General features: G+C 33.9%; 2 protein-coding genes and 1 long non-coding RNA gene across 4 annotated transcripts; 1 reads left to right on the forward strand and 2 right to left on the reverse strand.

The window, feature by feature from the left end:
• Positions 1-1,914: 1,914 nt before the first annotated feature.
• On the reverse strand, positions 1,915-7,479 carry LOC125201256 (aminodeoxychorismate synthase, chloroplastic). 2 transcript variants are annotated; one of them, XM_048099295.1, is made up of 14 exons: positions 7,349-7,479; positions 6,697-7,122; positions 6,075-6,206; positions 5,595-5,662; positions 5,404-5,468; positions 5,111-5,177; positions 4,713-4,973; positions 4,503-4,629; positions 4,126-4,400; positions 3,952-4,031; positions 3,761-3,863; positions 3,604-3,686; positions 2,804-3,412; positions 1,915-2,671 (listed from the first exon to the last, which is right to left on the reverse strand). In XM_048099295.1, exons 2-14 carry the CDS (start codon positions 7,019-7,021, stop codon positions 2,161-2,163), a joined length of 2,706 nt encoding a protein of 901 aa, XP_047955252.1. In that variant the 5' UTR covers positions 7,022-7,122; positions 7,349-7,479; the 3' UTR covers positions 1,915-2,160. The 2 variants fall into 2 exon arrangements, with proteins under 2 accessions (XP_047955252.1, XP_047955251.1); XM_048099294.1 differs by having other exon boundaries at positions 3,761-3,869.
• Positions 7,480-9,931: 2,452 nt separating this feature from the next.
• LOC125189660 lies at positions 9,932-13,404 on the reverse strand. Its single transcript, XM_048086918.1, has 2 exons — positions 12,796-13,404; positions 9,932-10,462 (listed from the first exon to the last, which is right to left on the reverse strand). The coding sequence occupies exons 1-2, from the start codon at positions 13,402-13,404 to the stop codon at positions 9,932-9,934; spliced, it is 1,140 nt and encodes a 379-aa protein (XP_047942875.1).
• A 7,900-nt stretch (positions 13,405-21,304) lies between these two features.
• Positions 21,305-22,674, forward strand: LOC125220228. Its single transcript, XR_007176342.1, has 2 exons — positions 21,305-22,516; positions 22,615-22,674. It is a non-coding gene; the product is annotated as an uncharacterized LOC125220228 (long non-coding RNA).
• The last annotated feature ends 1,309 nt before the right edge of the window (positions 22,675-23,983 follow it).

The raw sequence follows: 23,983 nt of genomic DNA on the forward strand, positions 1-23,983 counted from the left end.
TAAAAAATGTGTGTATATATATACACACACGTGTGTGTGTGTGTGAGTGGAGAGAGAGAGAGTAGATGGTTTCACTTTAATTTTGGTAGTTGGTGTGGGAAAAATAGTTTGGTGTGAGCGGGCTCACAAGATGGGCTCGGGCCGTACGGTACCACCACCTACCCATCCATTTCACCTTCACCAATTTTTCCTCTTGTCTTTTTCCTTATTTATTACTAGTACTTCATGGTATCTCCGTTCCCCAAATATTGACACACTTTGATTCGATATGGGTTTTAAGAAATACTCCCTCCGTTCTATAGTAATGGATGCAAAATTTTTCGGCACGGAAATTAAGAAAAATTGTGTTAGGTGAGTTAAATAAAGAGAGAATAAAGGGAAAAATGAAAAAGGTAGAGAGATGAAGATAGAAAAAAGTAAGAGAGAGTAAAGTAGGTGTGGAAAAATGTGTTGACTTTTACTAAAAAGGGAAATGACTCTATTACTATGGAACAGACGAAAATGGAAAAACGCCCCTATTACTATGGAATGGAGGGAGTAGTATTAATGGAAAGTGAGTTGAAAAAGTTGGTGAGATGTGTGTCCTACTTTTAAAGTATTAGTTTTATAATAAAATATGAGTATGAATGAGTTAGTGGAATATAGGGTCCACTACCAAGAATGAAAAAAAGTAAAGTGTGTCAAACTTTAAAAAACAGACCAAAATGATAAATTGCATCAAATTTTCAGGTGGAGATAGTACTACATAAATTTCGAAAATAAAGAACCTATTTTAAAAGTCGTTTTATACTTTCAATATTGGCCAAAGTCAATAGTTTTTAATTCAAATACGTTATTAATTGGGAAGAAATAATTAAATACATCTTCGTATTTTCTTTTAATCCACACAATTGCCCATTCAAGTTTAGGGAAACACCATTAAATGTTAGTACCAACTTATTAAGCTACTGTCCAATTGAAATCATATTTTTCTTCCATAATATTACTCCGTAATTGTTTCAAGCTTAGTTATTTAAAGAATACAACTTTTTTGATAAACTGGTCCAATTGAATTCATTTCTCTGCTTTCGGAATATTATCCGTTATTGTTTTAACTTTTAAACTTATTCGAAGAATGAATCCTCAGTTCATTTTTTCATCAAATACACGTACTAGTAAAATAAAAACTGCTCTCTCTTTCCTATTACTACTACATTGGATTATTATATTGCTAACTCAATGCTTAATTGCTAACTACAACTCAATAATAGCCATTAGATATTCAAATTAAAGGCCTAGATCATCAACCACGAAATATCAATACGATCAACAAAAACGTCAATAAGGCTATAGGATTAATTCTAATAAATATCAATAGGGGTATTAATGTCAAGTTAGTTATAACTAACTTTTAAAAGAAATCCCAAAACTTTAAATTCATATAACATATATCAAATTAAAGATAATTTTATAAGGATTCCAACGATATACTACATGCATATGTTTCGACGTCAAAATTTGAATTTTTTTTTTTTTTTGAATTTTCGTATTTTTTACGTACAGATTTATGTCAATACACCTTACATAATGTCAATATTATGCTTGTAAAATGTCAATATGAAATTGTGTTGACATTATTATGTCTTCGTGTTGATGTATTTCATACACTGTATTGACATTATATTTCTAAACCCTAAATTTGATACTTGCTATTATCTTTTTAATATTAAAAAATGAAAAACGAAATTACATATGGCAAATTATAGACCACAAAAATTTTAAAATCTTATGGTCTTAAATTAGTTGTAGTTAGCAACTAAGGGATGAGTTAGCAATTGATCACTCCCCCACTACTACAAATATAATTATTGAGTGTGTTGAAATAATAAGAAAAACAAAATCTGTTAGATATTTTAATCGGAAAAGAAGAGAGAATTTTAAAAAAAGGAATCATTAATAACGGAAGGGGTGATAGTTAAACCGAAGTCAATTGAATTACACTGTTGAATCCCATTGGAACGGGAGTATAACGATTGAGTGAATTTCGAAAATCAAAGGTTTCGGGTTCGAGTCTCACTAATTTCTCCTACGATATATGTGAAGCAACACGGACGAAAAACGGGTAAAAGAGAGCTGAGATCCACGGGCCATCGGATCACCGATCACATGATGGATACTCGGTTATGTCTCATCATCTATGGAGAGAATGCTGCTCTGATACTCTAAAACAGCTTTGGTTGGTGCTCTGGTTTTTAGCACCATTTCCTCGTACTCGTCGGCCGGATTCGACAGAGCCGTGATGGCACCTCCGGCTCCTATGGAGGCCTCGCCTTCGTGGATGACGACGCTTCTGATGACAATGTTGAGGTCGAACGTCTGGTTGTAAGAGAAGTATCCTATGCACCCGGAGTAAACGCCCCGGGAGCTGGTTTCCAAGGAGTCGAGAATCTCCATCGATCTCAGCTTCGGTGCACCTGTCATCGAGCCCCCTGGGAACGCAGCACGGACGCAGTCGACCGCGCTGGCGTCCGGCCGTTTCTGCCCTCGTATCGTGCTCACCATCGTGTGGACAGTTGTGTAGGACTCGACCTCCATGAGATGAGGCACGTGCACGGAGCCAGGCTCACACACGCGCCCCAAATCGTTCCTCAGAAGATCCACAATCATCAGGTTTTCGGCCTGGTCCTTCTCGCTGCAATGAGATGTAAGAACAGACTATTATAAAAATGTGTGTTCTTACAAAAAATTTCAATGTAAATGGAGTAAATTTTATAGAAGTAATTAAATATGCAGCAAGTTTATGGTTCGGATTTAGCAGACTTGCCTGTACTGCAGCCGTTGCTTGAGCAGCTCGTCCGCTTCCGGAGAGGCTCCGCGAGCTACGGTTCCCTTGATCGGCTTCGCCTCCACCACGCCGTCCCTATCCAAACGCAGGAACCTCTCGGGCGATGAACAGCAGATGCACAGGTTTTCTCTGGGGAAGCTGAGCCACGCCGCGTAGGGAGCCGGATTTTTCTCGCGCATCTCCAGATAAAGCGCGAGGGAATGCAGCTCGCCAACACTCCTCCTCATCTGCGTAGTGAGACACAGCTCGTAGCTCTCGCCGTCTCTGATGAACTTCTGGCATTCCTCGACGTCTGCGATGTACTGCTGCCTCGATTTCTCAGCGGAGAATCCTTGTGTTGGGGAGACATCTGCAGATGCAACAGAGAGGGGCTTTCTCGGGCCATGGGGTTTCATGTCGAGCAACTTCTGCTCGACCTCATCCATCCATGAAGTCATGCCCGTGTCATCATCGTGCAAGGACATGACATAAACATCATCATAGTGATGATCTATCACGACAAGGTTGTCTGCGAAGAAAAGGCAGGCATCGGGGGTGCTTGACTCGTGGCTATTCAGAGACGCACCGCATTCGACTTTAAGATTGTACCTGCATTCGACCGACGCATTCTCCACTCCTCAGATACTTGAAACCAGTTATATATGCTAAACATCACAATAGGGCTTATATAGAGTAAAAATCATCCATAAAGACTCCACGCGTTCACTTTTTAGATCGAATGTATAATAGTCGTATTGATTGATGTATTTAAGAAACACATGTAGAGATGGCTGGCATACCCGATGTAACCAATATAGCCACCATAGAAATCGAAAGGAAGTCCATCGAAATCGGCTGCATCATAGCAAATTGATTCGAGCTCCTGAAGCACGAAACACAGAGACAATTTAGTATAAGAAGAAAGGTAAGAAAACACCACATTCTTGAGAAATTTACCTGATTCAAAAAGTCGAAAAATCCCTTCTGCAAATAAGTGTTTGTAACAGATCCATTGTAATCTCCAACTGAAAGATAGCCTCCGTGACCAGATGTCGTGTTACTGCAACTAATATCCACAGATTGAGCTCGTAAGTGATTCAGCGTCTAAAACAGCGGCATCTTATAACCACAATAGGCCGGAGACTAACCACTTATTCGAAAGCCTAAACGTCACTTGTTTCCACAGTGGTCCACCTTTGCCTCCCATAAACGAAAAGCGAGCTCTGTTCTACAAAGACAAGATGGTTTATGATCAGAGGCTAAAGAAAACGCAGACTACATTTCTACTTCTATTAGAAGAGACGAAGAGGGAAGATGGAAACCATCTCAGTCGAGGAACTATCCAGCCAAAACGTGTTTTCTGCACGATGGCTTCCAAACAGCTCGGAGAATATGCTTCCTGAACCACCAACTTGGTTGGCAGAACACTCGAGTTTTCTCCATTTCAATTTCAAATATTTTGCAAATCTCGAGTTTGGTGGTGACTTCATTAAGTTGCAGAGGCCGGCATGCTTCAGGTTATCAAATCCATTCATTAAAGGCTTGCTTCTCGCAACTTCTTGGAATAGTTGATTTACGGCAGAAACCTGCATACGCGCTAAGTAAAGTTCACTTTCACCAGTTTCTATGGTGATTTTCATATCTGAACATTCTACACGAATAAAACAGAAGAGTCGTCTTATTTATTGAATTAGATTACCAGAACGATAAAAGTCCCTCATGCTATCTGAGGATGATTGCAATCGGGACCAATGGTCTTTCGTGATCTCCGCAAAATTCTTGAATATTTGCCTTCCATGGTATGTAGCAACGCTCTCTGGATGAAACTAGAACCAAATAAACAAAGCCAATTAATTGTTGAATAAGTAACACCAAAGTCGAAAAACTTATGAGTTGGATGACAATTCACCTGAAGGCCGTAATGAGGTCGACTACAGTGCATAATACCCATAAGAATATCTCTAGTCCGCAACTCCTGTGATTTGGCAGGATGCCGATGCAAACCATTGTCGAACTTTGTAGATAAAGATTTAGCAAAAGTGTTCAGGTCACCTTGACCCTCAAAACCATCAAGAAATGGAATTGTTTCATGAGATGATGTCCAGGCTATAGGTATGAGATCTTTGGGAAGTGAGCTCGGGTCTATCACAAGAGAATGGTATCGCACCACCTGCGTCAGGTCAACACACTAGATGTTCAACAATTTCCACCATGTCATATTGATGTTACACAGAGCCGAGCAAGATTTTAACTACTGACACAAACTACCAATTTGTATTTTTTTGGAGGAAGATCTTTAAATGTCACCTTAAATCCTGAATTTCGTCCAGAAGGAATCCCATTGAACAATTCGCAAGCATCATGCTCAACGTCACTGTAAAAGCCACAAGAAAACAATTCAAATCAGCCACAATATTTCGGAAACTAACTCTTCAATGCAAGGGATAGGCTCAGGGGTCATGTATTTTAGAATCAAGATCTCAATGCAATAGTAACTTCCGTATTCTTCGATGAAAGTCGTAACACCTTCAACTACATTTTCAACTGTGTCAGAACTTGAAGGCACGACTCTTAGTAGAAAACCCAACAAAAATGTATACCTTAGTCGTCCATGAATAGGCTCGGGAGCATGGATGATCCGAGCACCATGCACGTAACCTAAAGCCTGCACGGTTTTTCATGTCCATAGTTCAGTTGACATCAGAAAAGCCTAATTTATTGTATTAGAAAGAGGAAAAAAAGAGAAATGTGGAAAAACATGTACAAAACCAATATGATGGACAAAATATACCTGATGGCCGAGGCAAACACCTAGAATTGGGATGTCTGTGCATTCAAGCAGCAGCTTGAGGCATATTCCTGCAACAATTCAGAATTCAGAGTCGACACAAATCGAACAATATATCATTACATATTGGAGCAGAAATCTCTTTTTACTACAAGACCAGTTTGAACTAAAATATGATTTGTAAGTTGTGATCACGGACAAATTTAACCTTGATTATAACACATATTAGAGAAATATTATTCTTGATCAACTTCGCATTTGATAAGTTTTTGGAGTAAGAATCTAAGGCAGCAATGAAATCCAAAAAACTCATCATTTCACCTTGCTAAGTGAAAATAAGATTAACAATTCACACAGAATGTGTTCGCCTCCTAAAGGAGATGCTTGGAAGAAAACAAGGATTCCATATAATAAACTAGTAAAGTAGGTTGCATTGTCAATGTAAATAGTAAAAGTGCTTGAATCGACGCTTTTGGGTCTAACCTATATCGGCTGCACAGGTTGGAGAACCTGGACCAGGAGATATCACGATGTTGTCAAATAGCTTTTCCTCGTACAGGTAATGGCAAACTTCTTCCCACGACCATTCATCATTACGGATGACCACCGGAGGCACTGATGTAATGTCAACAATAAACAATAAAGTATGAGTCGGGAGCACTCCTTTCCACAGCTTTTAAGAGAACCTTCACATATACAAAAGCAACTGCCATCCACCATCTACTAAGAAAGTGACCTTTAACCAACCTCATTGAATTGTACACAATAACTAACTTCAGTCCCTCAGTAAAAACAATTCCAAAATCTAAGTTGATCTAATCATGCAAAAACAGAAAACAATTATGGCTTCCTTTGTTCTAAAATTAAATCCAATAGCCCGATTTTCCTTCAAGAAATCACAATAAAACTTTACATCAGAAACTAAATTCAGTCCCTCATTCTCCCTATCCTCTTCCGGTATCATATACAATGGATTTAATAGAATTTTGTTCAAAACTACCATTGCCTAAGTAAAATACACAAAATTGCATCTCAACCACATTGCAGAAATACCAAACAAACAAGCCAAAAACTGTACAAACAGCAAACGAGAGAGAAATCTTACATCCATTGATGACAGATAGCTCCTGATAAATATTATACGTGTAGCTATCGTAATTATCAATCAGCAACGTCCGCACAAAATCCAGCTTCATCGATGGCTCTTTGAGCTGCTTCTTGCCGACAAACGACCCTTCCAAGTGCCCCCTCACCAAATGGCTCGACACGGACCCCTTCTTCACAACCCCATCACCTCTTTCCTCTCTATTCAGCTCACCAAGTCTACTGAATGTCTTGGGAAAAACATGTTTCGAGCTCTTGTTCTGAGAAATGCTCTCTAAGCTAGAAAATGAAATCTCCTTCGAAGGCGAAAACAAAGCAAACCCCATTTCTCTCAATTAAATCTGTTCACACTTCTTCAGTGTGATAACACAAATATTCAATTAACTTCCCAATAATTAAGAAATCCGAGCTAAACCCTTCAAACACCCTGCAAAAAACAGTATCCCAATGCTTATTATATCTTTCCACAGATCATCAAAAATCACAAACGGGAAAATTCTAAATCTCAAAATAAATGAAAGAAAAGTGGGAAACTGGATTCTGACAAATGAACACATACAATGAATATTAGCAGATCTCAAAATTTCGAAAAAGTAATAAATAAATAAATAAAAAGGAAGGAAATTTATGAACAATAAGCTAAAAACAAATACCTGTATGCGGAGTAAAAGCTCCAGGAATCAAAATTTTCTGATTTATTTCCCCTTTTTTCCAAGTATTTTTGTGTTTATTTTGAGGGATGAGGCTGTTTTCAGCCACCTCTTTTTTCGAAAAGAAAAGTCGGCGCGTATATATCATATGAGTGTGTGCTCCACTGGAGAATTAGTTAAAACTACCGGAAAACACGAAAAGGGTAATTTGGTAAACCGTCATATGAGAACCACTTATTTCACGACACGTGTCTTCAGCGGGTTCACCAACAACCGTTACACCAAACGTTTATTATAGGTGTAGATTATTGATTTACTAGTAGTACTACTATTAATCAACTTAAATAAGGTTAAATAAGATTTACTAGGAGTAGCATTATTAGGTTAAATAATGTTCATACTGATTACTCTGATTTCTACGATTGTCTTATTTTATTTTTACAAATAAATTTTTTATTTAATTAAAATATATATATATATATATATATATATAAAAGTAATCTATCTATTCACGTAAAAGTACAATCATTCAATCATGAATATGACCATGAAGAAGGAGTTTGCGGTGATGCAAGAGAGGGAGGGACAGAGAGGAGGAGGAAGAGGTAAGGCAACGAGAAGAAGAGTATAAGCTAACCAGGGACGAAGCCACTATGGGCCTGGGGGGCCACTGGGCCCCCCATCTTATATTATTATTAGTATATATATTCTACACAAATACATAAAATCTCACCTAGTGCAGTTGGTTTGGGCCCAAGCCTCTAGTCTTAGTGTCCCAGGTTTGAATCCTGGTATGGACAAATCCTTATATTTTTCTTTTTTTATGTCCTACTGTTTTATTTTCTTCGTTTTGTGTCCCAAGTTCGAGTTCCCTCTTGAACAAATTGATTTATTCTCCTTGTTTTATGTCCAATTGTATTGTCTAACACTCTTTTCTCTATAATCTAAAATAAATACATTTGTACATTATATGCCAATAATCATTTGAATTGATAAAAAAATTTACAAATCTTAGTAAATTAAAACTAATTATAGAAAAATAATTTACCTAATTAGATAAACTAACATATCAAATAAAATGAATTTATCGACAGCTTTATTTGACGATTGTATGCTTGTAACACCATTTGGTTATTTGTAATTTAATACCTAATCTTTGGGATCATTTACAGCTAGCTCTAGCAATCATTGCAATTTATTAGATCCCTTCAATTTTTCTATGTGAAATTGCATTTGAGATTTGACATGAGTTATATTCATACGAGTCTTTATTTTATTTTCTTACACTTTTATGTCGAAGAGTTTTACCCGGACTGCTATTTATTTTCATATATATCCGATTTTTGTCTTATTTTCTAATTTACTTACACTTTATTTTCTAACAATGACCAACATATCTATATCTAGGTTCTACTACGTATCTCTAATTTTTTTTCCTCTAATTATTCATCTATATCGCTTGCAACTATCTATTTATTGAAACAACTTTTGGCCATACCAACACTAAAAAATACCTAAAACTCGGGCCCCTCAATAAAAAAAAATTCTGGCTTCGTCTCTGAAGCTAACGATAGCGGTGGTCAATGATAGATCTACAATGACATGAGGATGGACTTAAGCCCTTATTTATATTTTTTTGTATATAAATAAATACTTCATTCGTCCCAGATTAATTGTCACTCTTTGACCGGACACCATTTTCAAAAAATAAAGAAAAATTGATTGAAAAAATTAGTTAAATGTGAGACCCTTAGGCCTTAGGCCAAATAATGCCCCATGCAAAATAAGCTAATCATTGTTTAACCAAACCAATGAAAAGGCACATCTTTTGGTTAGATATATCGTTACATTTATGCTTTTGATATTTATGTGATTTTTTATATTGAAAGAAATACTAATTGTAATTCCTCTTATACTGAGACAATTACTCAATAAGATTCAATCGTTTTCTCTCAATTCCTCTGTAAACGATGTCCCCGGAATTCAACTCAATATGTTACCATTAACTTGAATCATTTCTCACCCTCAAATTGCAACATAGCAGACAAATACTCCCTCCGTCCCCTATTAAGAGTCACTCTTTGACCGGGCACGGGTTTTAAGAAATGTAAAGAAGAGTTGGTTGAAAAAGTTAGTGGAATGTGGGACCCATTTTTTTATATTGGTTTTATAATAAAATGTGAATGAATTGAGTTAGTGGAATGTGGGACCTACTTACTATTTATGGTAAAAATGAAGTGTGACTCTTAATTGAGGACGGACCGAAATGGAAAAGTGTGACTCTTAATGGGGGACAGAGAGAGTACTTGACAAGCAATCTGTTACTATTAACTTGAATCATTTCTCACCCTCAAATTGCAACATAGCAACAAATACTTGACAAAAAGATAAGGAAAAATAGATAATCTATTAGTCTGATATAATGTCTGATAATACTTCTTTCTGCCTTAGGGAATAACTGAAACTTAGGGAATGTCTGATAACTAACTAAAAGTTTTAGTCTAGAGCAGGACGTGGCAGATAAAGTTGAACTAACATTGAAACCGATAAAACACACGGAAGACTAGATCAGTGAACGAACGATCTTCATTCTGCAGATTCTGCTGCTTCTATTTCGTGTACGCATTCTTCAAAACAGCCATGGAAATAACCAACAGCAAGATGCCCGCGATCGCAGCACCTACAGTTGTAATGACTTGACGAACAAGATGTATTTGCACTGGATTCGTGATGATCGTGGCAGTTGCCAAGCGAAACACCTCCTAATGCCACAATCGTCTCAAGCAATACGGCGAGTGTGTAGATGATTGATGTCTGCGGCGGAATGATGTTGATGAGAAAGATCACCAGGAGAGCCGAAACGTAGGTCGTGTTGTTAGAACGCACGAACAACTTGTAGAGTCCGCTATGAGTGGATGTCACCACTACTTTGCCGGCTTTGTGTGATGACGTGGTGTCTTGCCAATAGCCGCCCGGGGGCCTGAGGCTCGCCGCATATGCCATCTGGGCTACCAGACCCATCACTACCGAGGACGTTACGGTTGTATTTCGGATCATGGTAGTGATGTGCCTAGTGATGTGCCTGAATGCTTTATGTCTTGACAGATATGCTATGATCTGATATTTTGATTCAATCAATTCAAGTAAATAATAGTGCTAAATGATAGTGCAAAATCAATTATGCCAATAACAACTTTAATCTTGAACAAATTCAGTGAATGTCAAGTTAATTAACACGTCAAACCAAAACATATTTGAATTTTTCAACTATGATTTCAGTAAGCATATTGGGCATTTTGAGCATATATATGATTTTAATCCATGTTCAGACAACAAAACGTATGATCACTAAACACAAAAATAAATTAATTGGGTGGCTAATTGAGCACTTAATTACCTCAGGATGATTGATTGTATTTAATAGCAAAGCTTAGTGTCGAAATGTCAAGTTAATTAACACATCAAACCAAAATCAAACAAACAGAATGTATGAGTAAACACAAAAATAAATTAGACCTATTTTTTTTTAGTTTGATTCTGAAAGAATCCAAGGCCACTATTTAAAGCTTTGTGTCTTTGTTTTCATATTTGATAAAGATATTTGAACCTATATTAGACCTTCATATTTGGGCAGGGCTACATGGTGATAATGTATTTTTGCTAAGTTGTGACTGAGATTAAAAATGCTTTACAAAGTTTTTTGTTTTCAAGAATGTAATGAAGAACATAATGTATTTTTGAGCCTATAATTAATTAATTGATGTATTTTTCAGCCTAATTTTAACAATTTGGGTACAACATGGATTAAACTAAGTGAAACAAACAGAATAATGTATGTCTAAAATAACACAAAAATATATAAATTAATTGGGTGAGCAGAGCACTTAATTACCTCAGAATGATTGATTGTATTTAATAGCAAAGCTTAGTGTTGAAATGTCAAGTTAATTAACACATCAAACCAAAATCAAACAAACAAAATGTATGAGCAAAACACAAAAATAAATTAGACCTATTTTTTTTGGATTTGATTTTGAAAGAATCCAACGCCACTATTTAAATCTTTGTGTCTTTGTTTTCATATTCGATAAAACCTATATTAGACCTTCATATTTGGGCAGGGCAGGGCTACATGGTGATAATGTATTTTTACTAAGTTGTGACTGAGATAAAAAATGCTTTACAAAGTGTTTTTTGTTTTCAAGAATGTAATGTATTTTTGAGCCTATAATTAATTAATTGATGTATTTTTCATCCTATTATGAGCCCTAATTTTAACATAAGTGAAACAAAGAGAATAATGTATGACTAAAGTAACACAAAATATATAAATTAATTGGGTGAGCGGAGCACAAAAAAGCCCTTTAGTCATACATTAGTCACAAAAATTAATTGATGCCCTAATTTGAAGAATTTCATTAAGCATAAATAGGGTTGGGTCGATACGATATATTGTACCGAAACTTTTGTATCGTTATCATATCAAAAATATCGATATGAAAGAATTTCATATCGTTACCGTATTGAAAGTTTCGGTATATCGGATTTTGGTATACCGAAATTTCGTTATAGATAATATCTATACCGTTACCGTATTGAAATTTCGGTATATCGTACCGAACTTCGGTATACCGTATATCAAAATTAAATGGATATCTATTTATGATTTTAGGATTTTCAAATATTTTTTGAATATATAAATAAATTAAATGGACATCTTTTTATGATTTTAAACTTTCAATCTTAAAAAAAAAATTATACTCCCACGTCCATGAAAAATAGGTCATATTGTGAAATGATATGAGTTTTAATGTGGAACTGGTAAAGTAAGAAAGAAGTAGTGTTAGTGGAATGTGGGGTCCATATTTAAAGTAAGAGACAAGTAGTGTTAGTGGAATGTGTGATGCATATTATTAGTAAGAGAGAAGAGAAAATAATAAGAGAAAAGTTGATGAAAACTTTCCTTTTTTAAATGTGCTATATTTTTCGTGGACAACCTAAAATGGCAAATGTGCTCTATTTTTCGTGGATGGAGAGAGTATTATTATTATTATAATCAGTATAAACGGTATGTATTTATAATTCAATACGTATTGATTTTTTATATATTTCGGTATACCGACAATATCGATATATATCGTATATTCTATATAAAATGGTATACCGCGGTATAAGAAAATTCATATCGTTATCATATCGAAGACTTACTATACGGTATTGTATCGTACCGAAAATTTCAGTATATCAAAAATTTGATATTTTTGGATATTTTTCAGTACGATACGATCGATATACCGTTTTTCCGGTATATTTACCCAGCCCTAAGCATAAACATAGATTAAAATAGCACTTTAGTCATACATTAACCACAACAATTTAATCCGATGTTCAGACAAGACAACAGAATGTATGACTAAACACAACAATAAATTAATTGAGCACTTAATTACCTCAGGATACTTGTACTTGATCGCAAAGCTCAAGATGGTCTCACCATCGACATCCTGCTCAAGAACAAGATCCGGATACGTTTCCACGAGAAATGTCAACGCTGCTAACTTCCGACGCTTCACAATCAACGACAACACACTTCGGCGACCCTCCAACAGCTCCATTCCGGAAGACAGGTCATGCTCTATCAAAAGCCGGAGGACGTCTACATGGCCGTTGGCGGCTGCGACATGAACCGGGTTCATGTCGTGGTCGTCGAGCCGCCAACACATCTTGGGGGCCACAGACAACAGCATTCCCGCAATCCCAACGTGCCCTTTGGCTGCCGCATGTGAAGCGGCGTCGACCGTTTGTCGTCGAGCTCTTTCAGCTAGTTGTGGGCATTTCTTCACCAACAGACCCACGATCCGTGCTTTTCCCTCCGCTGTTGCAATGTGCAACAAGTTTCGTGATCCAGAATACACCGTTTGTTCAACAACAAAAGGATGTTGATGATACAGTGCGTCGAAGTGTGGCAGATCTTCCACCTTTGCAGCAAAATAGAGTTGCTCTTCTACTGACTTCTTCATCGTTGCACCATCATCTACTCTGGAACTGGAAGCCTCCATTTTTTCGCCTAAACAGAGAAGGTTGTGTTTTTTTACAGAGAAGGTTGTGAGAACACAAGGAGAATAATTGCAATTTTGTTTATCCTAGGAGTAGTATTTGTTTTTGGCGATTTTGACTGTCGTTGCTTGCATGAGAAAAAGGACTCTGAAACCACCAACTCTCTCTATGTGCTGTAGAACCCCGGTTTAGCCATCAAATTTTCCCACTCTTAGTAATTTTAGATGCATCTTGATCACCAATAATGCATGCAAATATGGAATGCAGACTGTGAAATTTGCTTTAATTTCATCACTCGACATGTGACTTTTTTAAATTAACACCAAAAAACAAGTATTTCTTTGTATCAATATATACTACTCCGTATATGATTTTATTTTTTACAACAATTTTATTTGCTGATACAACTTAGTAGATTATACGTATTTAAGATTGACAATGCTTAATTAACTTAAACTAGCATGGAATGACCTTTTTATATTACAAGTTTTGATAATTAACTAATTAGAACATCTTAGGCTATACTAGACTTGTTGTAGTTTCCGACTATTAGCCATTACTAGCATTTGGTTTTGCACAATCGTATGTTTGTATTTCGTAACATTAACTCTATTTACTTGAATTATTGCATCAAAATTTCGGATCATATAATATTTGTCTAGACACGGTGCATTCAGGCTCACCGCTGCCATGATCAGAGATGTAATAAGAATGACCACGGTAGTGGTGGGTTTGATAGCTATGATGGCGCACTAGGTGAGCCTCAGTCCCCCGGGCGGCTTGTGGCAAGACGACACGCCATCACACAAAGCCGGCAAAGCAGTGGTGGCATCCACTCATCCCGGATTCTACAAGCTGTTCTATCGTTCTAACAACACTGCCATCATTTCGTCTCTCCTGGTTATCCTTCTCATCACCATCAGTGCGCCGAAGATATCATTTATCTACACGGTGGCCATATTGCTTGCAACGCTGAAACACAATATGTTAGTCAAGTTAATGCTACTGTAGGTGCTGGGTTCATGGACATCTTACTGTTAACACTTGCCATGGCTGCTTTAAAGAATTTGTACGCCCAGTGGAAGGAACATAAAGTGTAGCATGAAGATCGAACAATCACTGATCGAATCTTCCTCTCAATTTCAGTGGTATTCACAAATCATTCTGTGTCACAATGACTTGAAATTCGCACGGTACTCACAAATCGAGCTTAGAAAATGATTTCAACATTCGCCCCTAAACGATGTAAGATGGACAAAATCCATCGTTCACCATCGCGACACCGTGCGAATTTCAAGTCACCGTGCGAATTTCAAGTCATGCTAACACAAAACCTTTTTGGCTCGTTTTTGGCGTCGACGATGTCTACCACTATAACTACATAACAAATTCAGTGTTGAAATGTCAAGTTAACACATCAAACCAAAACGTATTTTTTGGCAAGTCAAATAGAATGTATGAATAAAGTATTCAGATAACACAAGAATAAATTTGGTAGTTAATGTATGGAACTCGAACTTATACAAAAAATTGTCACTTACCTCAGGCTGATTGTACTTAACAGCAAAAATTGTACTCCATCCGTCCCAAGATAAGTGACTTGTATTTCTTTTTGGGGTGTCCCACTATAAGTGATCTATTTCCATTTTTAGCAAAAAGTCATCTCTCTTACTTTATTCTCCACCTACTTTATTCTCTCTTCTCTCCTCTACTTTTCCCTCTCTCATACTTTACTCTCTCCATTTTAACTTATTTAAATATCATTCCTTAAATCCCGTGCCCAAAAGAAGTAGGTCACTTATCTTAGGACGGATGGAGTACTTAACAGCAAAACTCAAGATTGTACTTTTATTTCATACACTCAACATGTGACTTTGTGGCATGTAGACAAATAAAGAACCAAATTATATATGCACCATCTACAGCCTATTTTTTTAAATTAACACAAAAAAATAACTACAGTATTTCTTTGTATCAATATATACTACTCCGTATATGATTTTATTTTTTTATAATAATTTTATTTGCTGATACAAGTTAGTGGATTATACGTATTTTGAGTACTTTGATAAAAATAAATATTTGGATAATTAATTGAACTTTTTGATATTTTAAATATATAAATAAGATATATTAATAGCTATAGTGACCACCAATTTAACACTATTAGATCTTTAAATCGGATAGCTCTCAGCATGCCATGTGGCAAGCTATATTAAATATAAAAAGAAAAAAAAATCGCTTAGGGTATAATCGATAGTCATATTTCATTCTCTTATTATCCACCATCTTCGATTCAGTGATTTTGTTTGTTATGAACTTAGTATTGATTCAATTTTTTTATTCAATTTTCCGTCATCAATTCATTTATTTTGTCAACAATCATTCAATCTTGTGGTCTTCCTTCTTCTCGCTCTACTCGTTATGGACTGCTAATCGAAATTGGTAGATTGCTTTCTGAATGGTATTATACTTGCATTTATTGGCAAAGATTGATTACATATAGTCTGAGTAACAAAACATAGCAAGTAGGTGGTTATATTTGCATTTATCTGTATATTCTATATATAATATTAATATCAGATTCACTTAAATATGATTCAGCTTAGATGGTTTGTAAATCAAAGTTCTGTCCCGGGTTCGAGGCTCAGCGCCGGAGGAATATGTTCTTTAGCATTTATTGGATATTTAATATTTAATATTTAGGACTCGTTTGATAAAAAAGATGAGATATGAGAAGATATGTAAAATAAGATAAGAAATACTCATGTCAAGATATGCAAAGATATAAATTTTTTTCGTTGTTGTTTGATAGAAAAGAAATTATCTAAATTTTTAGCATTTATTGGATATTTAATATTTAATATTTAATATTTAGGACTCGTTTGATAAAAAAGATGAGATATGAGAAGATATGTAAAATAAGATAAGAAATACGAGCTTCATGTCAAGATATGCAAAGATATAATTTTTTTCCGTCGTTGTTTGATAGAAAAGAAATTATCTAAATTTGTATTGTATATTTAACTTGACAAATTGGTGAGATACATAAACAAGGTTAATGTTATAATTTTGGTAAGATTAGATAGGGCTCTGGTCTTATATTGAGCTTTGAGTTAAGCTTAACTATGATATCAAACAATTAGAAATGTCCATATATAATTTTCTATCTTGGTATTACTAACTTATCAAACATGCCCTTAATTTCTCATTTCTCTATGTTTGGTTTTTCAGTTATGTTTTTCTCATTTCTCATTTCTCTATGATTTAGTGGAGTTTTAATTATGTAGATTAACTTTTCTAATACTACCACTATTTATACATTATAATTAGGGATTCTTACTCTTCCAAAGAAGACTTCCCCTGCAGTAACTCTCTGTCTCTCTCTCTAGATTTGATTAGAAATTAAACAAGATTATATGTGGAATTGAAGTGCATTATGTCATTAATTTTTCAATGATGAAATGTGGGGTGTGAAAAAAATTCAATTTAGTGCATATAATTCTTGCAATTCTACCCTTTATTTTTAATGTGAATTTGATTTCGCGAGTTTTGATACCTATCACGTGGGCATTGATGGTGTCTTTTTATACAGTCGAATAAAATAATAATTTGAGAACAATGTATGAAAAAAAAATGATGAGTTTGCTTCAAGATGTGCTAAAAGCAGCGGCGTATACAGGGTATTTGGGGTACAACTGCACCCCCAAAAATTATAATATTAATACTATTTTTTAGTTAAACAAAATGACAAAATGCTTTAGTGCCAATTCATTCACGCTATCTTTCTTGTGGGTTGGGTTTGAACCCCAACAGGATCAAGTATTCAATATTTTTTTTTCTTTTTCATTATTTTCTTATATATGTTAAGTATTTATAATTATTTTCGTACAAACTTGCACCTCCAAATCAAAAACTCTGGATACGACATTGGTTAAAAGTAAAAGAAAAGTTGAAACAAACAATTTATTGGGTTATGACCAAAATGAATTTTTTTTACTAACTAGCTAAATATTGCTTGCTTGCTTCTGATCTAATTTTTGTAGGGGATAGTTCCAATAACTCATTCTTTCACATTTTTCCTTCCCCTTGAGTCTTATGTTAGTTTTATTGTTTTTCTAGTACCTTTTATTTTTCTATATATATTATCCATAAAAAAATTATTTTCTATTTTTTATTAATTAACTTATCAAAATCTATTCATAATCAATAATATTAAATATATAAATATATTAAATAAAAATTATTGTAAATTATTTTTACAAATTTTGTCGTATTAAAGAATAATTTATGATTAACTTTTTTTTTTTATCATTTACTTTAAATTTATTGTGTTTTTTTTTTTATAAAGATGTATGGCTATTAATATCATTTTTTATCATTTATATTGAATTGTCGGCTTTTTAACATCGGACTACTTTTACCGAGTTATATAAAGTATTCTACAATCGTAACAGTGAATTGAACCTCTCAACATTAAAATTACGTGTCTACCACTTACTATTACCCAAAAAAACACAAGTTTTCTACCAAACAATAAAGCTTCTTTTATACACGTAACTAATGCTTGTGATTATAAATAATTTCACGCTGTTACAGAAACATTAATCTAGAACAACTTAAATTTAATTTCACGTGCATTTCTATCATGAAGACTTATCGCCTTAAACATTTCGTCCTTGAAGAGTAATTAAGGCCTATTTTCCTTCATTTTATCACATTTTAAAAAATTATGAAAAATATATAAAAAATTAATACTACTACATGATAATGATTATACAAAATCCATGGTTTGACTCATGATTATGTACCTACCACTAACAAATTGCTTTATCAAATTCTTTGACTCACACTATTTCTTTTATTCTAATTATTTCTTGTCACACCAAATTCTTTGACTTCTAAGTAGGGCGTGCTTATTTGTTCTTAATTGCTTTATCAATAAAATCACCTGGACCACAACTATATGGTTATTCATTATGTTTTGATAATTTTAGATGTGTAAATCATAAATGTATATATATATAGTACTCCGTATACATATTGTCGCTAATTGTGAAATGTAAAATGAAAATTGACTAGAAATTGAATCTGACCGCTAATATTGTTAAGGACTTAAGAGATATTGAATCTGACCGCTAATAATTTTTATAGTACTCCTTGTAATGCAATATAAATACGAACAATTATTACTTTTGTTGTTAGTTAATTTAATACCAAAAGGTGGATAATTATGCGTATATACTCGGTTAGTCATTTTGACAACACACGCTATGTTTAGCTAAGAATATGTATCACACTATAATTTATAGTAGGAGTATTGTTTTACAAACTTATATATTTTCTAAAATTCTGTGAGCTCCATAATACTCCCTCCGTCCCACAAAGATGGTCTCACTTTGATCGAGCACGAGTTTTAAGAAATGTAATGAAAAGTAGGTTGAAAAAGTTAGTGAAATGTGGGTCATATTTTATATATTGGTTTTATAATAAAATGTGAGTAAAAATGGGTTAATGGAATATGAGGTCTACTACCAAAAATGATAAAAAGTGAAATGAAATAAATTTTGTGAGACAGACGAAAATGGAAAATTAGGACAATCTTTGTGGGACGGAGGTAGTAATTTATAAGTACCATAAACCAAATAAATGCAACTTCTGTGTTACGATTACGATAAATTAAACTAGAATTCAATATAAATTTATTACTCTATATTGCTTCACATGGTTGATTTCATGGTGTCTTAAAATGTGGAGGTCCAATTTTTCGTCGAGTGACAATTGTACAAACCTTTTATGATTATTCACCTAAATGTAGTTGATTCTCTTTTATTTTTAATAAAATCTGAAAATCAAATTTACTTAATCCATTGCTCACAGCTTTGATATAGTAAATCAAAGTTATATAGTTGAATAGTTTGCAGATCCACTTAGTATTAGTGAATTTGAATTTGCCAAACAGTTTTGATTTACTAAAAGAACATATCAAATGTAATATTATTTTTTTTGTTATTTGAAAAACGAATCTAAAGTCTAGCTATGGTTATATTATAGATGGAAGTATTTGTTTAATATTTTGAGTCTCATAATTAAGTCATAATGATTGATACGATGCTATCTATTAAAGATGTTCACATTCTTGAATGAGACAGGTTAGGTGGAGTAATTGAGTGTGATAAAGTAGAATGATAAAAGAGATTGAATATTAATGAGAAAATAGGAGAAATATTTATTGTCAAATATATAAAATGGATTTCTTAAGTAATACTACAAACTAAAAAGAAAAGTTGGACATCTTTAATGGAACGGATAGAGCCATTGCGATAGCCATCAATGGAGTCGTTCCCCACCCGGGAGCTACTTTACCATATTCCGAATTCAATGGTTGGAGTAATAGAGATCATATTGAATTAATTGATATAAATATATTCCGAATTCAATGGTTGGAGTAATAGAGATCATATTGAATTAATTGATATAAATATAGATACAAATTTTATAATACTATCGTCGTCGATCGGTTCCACAATCTTTGTAGACTAACTTCATTAATTATTAATCTACTCCTATAATCTTTGGTTGACACTAAGACGTACATGTATCTACGTACATGCATGTTGAGATATACACTCATATATACCTTAGAGTATAGTACTTAATTTTCAAAGATTTTTGAAAATGAAGATTTATTGTTTATTTGTGATAGATTGAGTTTAACAAGTCGTAGTTAATCTAAAATCATACTCCTATATTTATTCAATACTCTACAATTTTTTGTTGCATTTCCTCTATTTCAAATGTCACCTTTTCATGCATGAAACGGGACACAAAAAAGAATTCGAAAACACAATGATGGCATCTTGTGAATTCTATATCGTTAATTATTATGTCGTAGAAAGTGCAATTTTTTGAAAAAATAAAATCTTTTCCTGTTTAGTTTATAGCCCTACTTCATTTTGACCGGTTATCACCTTTTTCATTTGTCCCTTCTTTATCATACTAGTAGTATAATTTTTACACCGTGACATGCCTTTTTTAATTATTTCAAGCATTGTGACTGATAACAAAATGTGTACATAGTCTCGTTAATAGTAGGTAGGATTAGACATTTAGTTAAAATGTATGATTCCTTTAATAGACTCAAAAAATGATTATTCAATGTATATATTTAGATTAGTGAGGAATTATTTGTCTTGTTCGGCTCAATTCGAGTTATAATCAAAGATTAAATAAAACTTTATTAATATAGATCTCCGAGCTCGCAAAAAATTAAAAAGTTCGATTAAACATTTTAGCCAATTTCACAATTTAACTAGCTAGTGTCTAGTGATAAATTGTTGCTAAATCAACCTTAAGGAATAAAAAATGAATTAAGACCAGGAAATAAAAAAGACGCTTTCAAACTAAACTATTAGGGAATTTACATGAACCAAGTTACAACCTATTCATTTGGATATCCGTTTATGACTAAAGTACTAGTACGATACCACCGATGTGTGTATCCATACGTGTATATTAATGATGTCATTTTTCTATTATTCTCTTTGCAAAAATAATTTCGCGTTAGTATTATCGTTCGCACCAATAAATACCTCGTGATCTCTCTCTTTTTCTCTAAACCCTACAATGCTCCACCTTTGACTGATATGAAACCCCACAAGCAAAAACCATCATTACACATACATCAAAGGAACCCTTTTATTGCATGAATTTAGTTCTATGTGTGCTGTTTGTGTGTTTTCATCTTCTTTCTTTTTAAAAAGGGGTTTGAATGACTGTGATTTCTACCTGCAACATTTTTTAAACCTTTTTTGACCCATTTTTGCCCTTTGATCTCCAATTTTTTCTACTATATATAGTCGTGTGTGTTTAAACTACTAGAGCACCACTCACACACACACACACACACTATCACTCTCACTAGATCTCTCTCTTTCTCTCTCACACACACACAATAACAATTCAACTAGTTGTATTACATGCATGTAGAGCTAGCTAGTTTAGGGTACTGAAGTTGCTAGTAATGAAGCAAATCAAGTGGTATCACATACATCTATCCCTATTTCTACATATATCGTATAAATTACTAGCAATTTGTAGTATTTCATGAACAAATTTGTATATACACGTACTGGCGCACTGCATATATGCCTGGCTCCCTGTATGCCATCTGCAGAGGTTGTCGAAGAAAATCGACGGCCCTTTGTAGATGGCGTATGAGGAGCCAAGCATGTATCCGTACATAGTATATGTGTTCACTTAAAATTTGAATCTTTTGAAACAAAAAATTAAATAGATCTTATTAGATTGAATACTAGGAAGGTTTGTTTGCGCAATAGGAGTTAGATTACTAATTTATGCAAGTGAAGTCCCATTTCACATTTATTTTTTGGCTTGACACGTTTTCAAATTTTATTGTTATATTTGATTTTAATTTAAATTTAAATTTTATATCGGATACATGCGACTATTTTTTGGCACTTAATTTCAAGTTTTCATGGTCAAATAGAAAATTAACCTTTGATTGGGTAAAATTTTTTAATCTTCAACTTCAAATTAGTAAGCTTATTGTTGCTAGTTTATTTGTCCCGTGTTAAATAACTAGCTATGAGTTGATTTGTAGCACATCAGATTCAATAATTTTATATATTCGACAATAAATCACCCCTAAATATTGTATGTATGAAATATACACGATGAGCATAATTAAGATGTTTCCAGTTCGAATATCTTCATTCGTAGAATTAAATCGGGAAAAAAAATTTCTACTAGAGGAAGAATGTAAGCAAAGGTGACTTTCAATGTAGTACAATACTTGATAGGGAATATATTAATTATATACCAACTTCACGTACTATTTCTCTAATTGGGCTAAAAGATGAATCACATACCAAGGGCTCCCCACATTCCGGCCCGACAAGATATCTGAAAGGATGTAAAGCAGCTTCTCAGCGGCCCGCTAAGGGGGAGGTTAACTGCACACGAACGTGAGCCCACAGTCAAGGCTCATAATGGGCATGTGAAATGTTACTCCCAACCTACAGGCTCCAGGATCATGAATAGCTGGTTACGTGAAGAAAATGAACCAAGATTACTTCAGCCTCAAATTTTAGGGTAAATAGTATTACTTCGATTTTCAAATTGTACTAAATTTTATCATGTTTCGGTTTTTAAAATGTCAATGTGGCTCGTTTGATGCCAATGTGTAGCAGAGTTGGAAAATGGATGCTTATCGCTTTTGGCCAATATATGATTGTTTGGGACAAGGACAATTGGTTGCTAAAATCATCAACCTGAGGCTAAAATATGCTTTTTTCTTAAACATTCAAACTGGTTTGTAATATTATAAACTTTAGCGGATTATGTCAATTTCTCAGTTCAAAGCAACCCTTTCTGATGTAATTTACACAGGCGTGTTATCGCCGACATTATATGTAGAAAATTTTATAACTAAACAAAACGACGTCATTATATTTGTGGTGTTAAATAGCATCATTTTGTTTACCACTTGTACAATTTACATAATTGATATAGTATTGCTTCTTTCGAATGATCCATTGTTTCAGTTCACGGATTCTTCTTCTCTTCCACTTCCATTGTTGAAACTCAATCCTTTCATCCGATTTAACCACGCATGAGCTAGTTTTGAAGTAAATTCGAAATTTAACTCTACTTACTCGATCGATCATGGCTTACTTATGTTGTTTTATCACATCACAACCTTGTTCTTGTTTAACATTTCTTACAACTTTGTTGTATTTGCTACAAATTTCGGATGTATTTTTTATTTATTTTTTTGTTTCGGACCCTCAAACCATCCATTTCACTTGAAAATGAGATGTATTGGTTGGAAAAAAGTGAGAATATCATATCTTATTTGACGAACAAAATCTAATTGCATTGGTTTAGCCTATCGAATTTATCAAATACTCCCTCTGTCCCATAGAAATAGCCAAATAGGTCATTTAGGATTAGCACAAATTTTAATGCATAATTGATAAATATAAAGAGAAAGAGAAAAAAAAATTGAAATTGCATAGTGAATGATGGGAACATGTGGTCCATAAACATAAAATAAAAAAGAAGGAGAAAAGGGTTACGTACATAGATATGAGTTGTATCTATGAGACATATAAAAAAAGAAGAGTGAACTACAAAAATAGTCCCTACGTATGCCAGGTCGAACGCTAGAGGTACTCATGTTTCAAAAAATGCAACATACCCCTCTACGTATGGATATAATATCATTTGAGGTCCTTTTTCACTGTTTATAGTCATTCATGCCCTTTTCCCCTTCACTTTTTATTCAATGACATTCTAAGGGTGTTTTAGTCTTTCTTGTTTTTATAATTATTACAATTATTACTTTTTTTATTATGCATTTTTTTTATTTAAATACATAAATTTAGATCTATAAATTAGTCTAATTACAAATTCTAATTAGATTTCAGATAGTTTTACGTATATTTATTTATTTTTTACACTTTTTACCTTTCTATATAATATTATGACATAATTTTATTTTCAAAAACACTTTTTGTAATTAGAATTTTTAAAAATAAATATTACTCTGAAAAAGAA

Source organism: Salvia hispanica, chromosome 1 (genome assembly GCF_023119035.1).
Source record: "Salvia hispanica cultivar TCC Black 2014 chromosome 1, UniMelb_Shisp_WGS_1.0, whole genome shotgun sequence".
NCBI classification, from domain to species: domain Eukaryota; kingdom Viridiplantae; phylum Streptophyta; class Magnoliopsida; order Lamiales; family Lamiaceae; genus Salvia; species Salvia hispanica.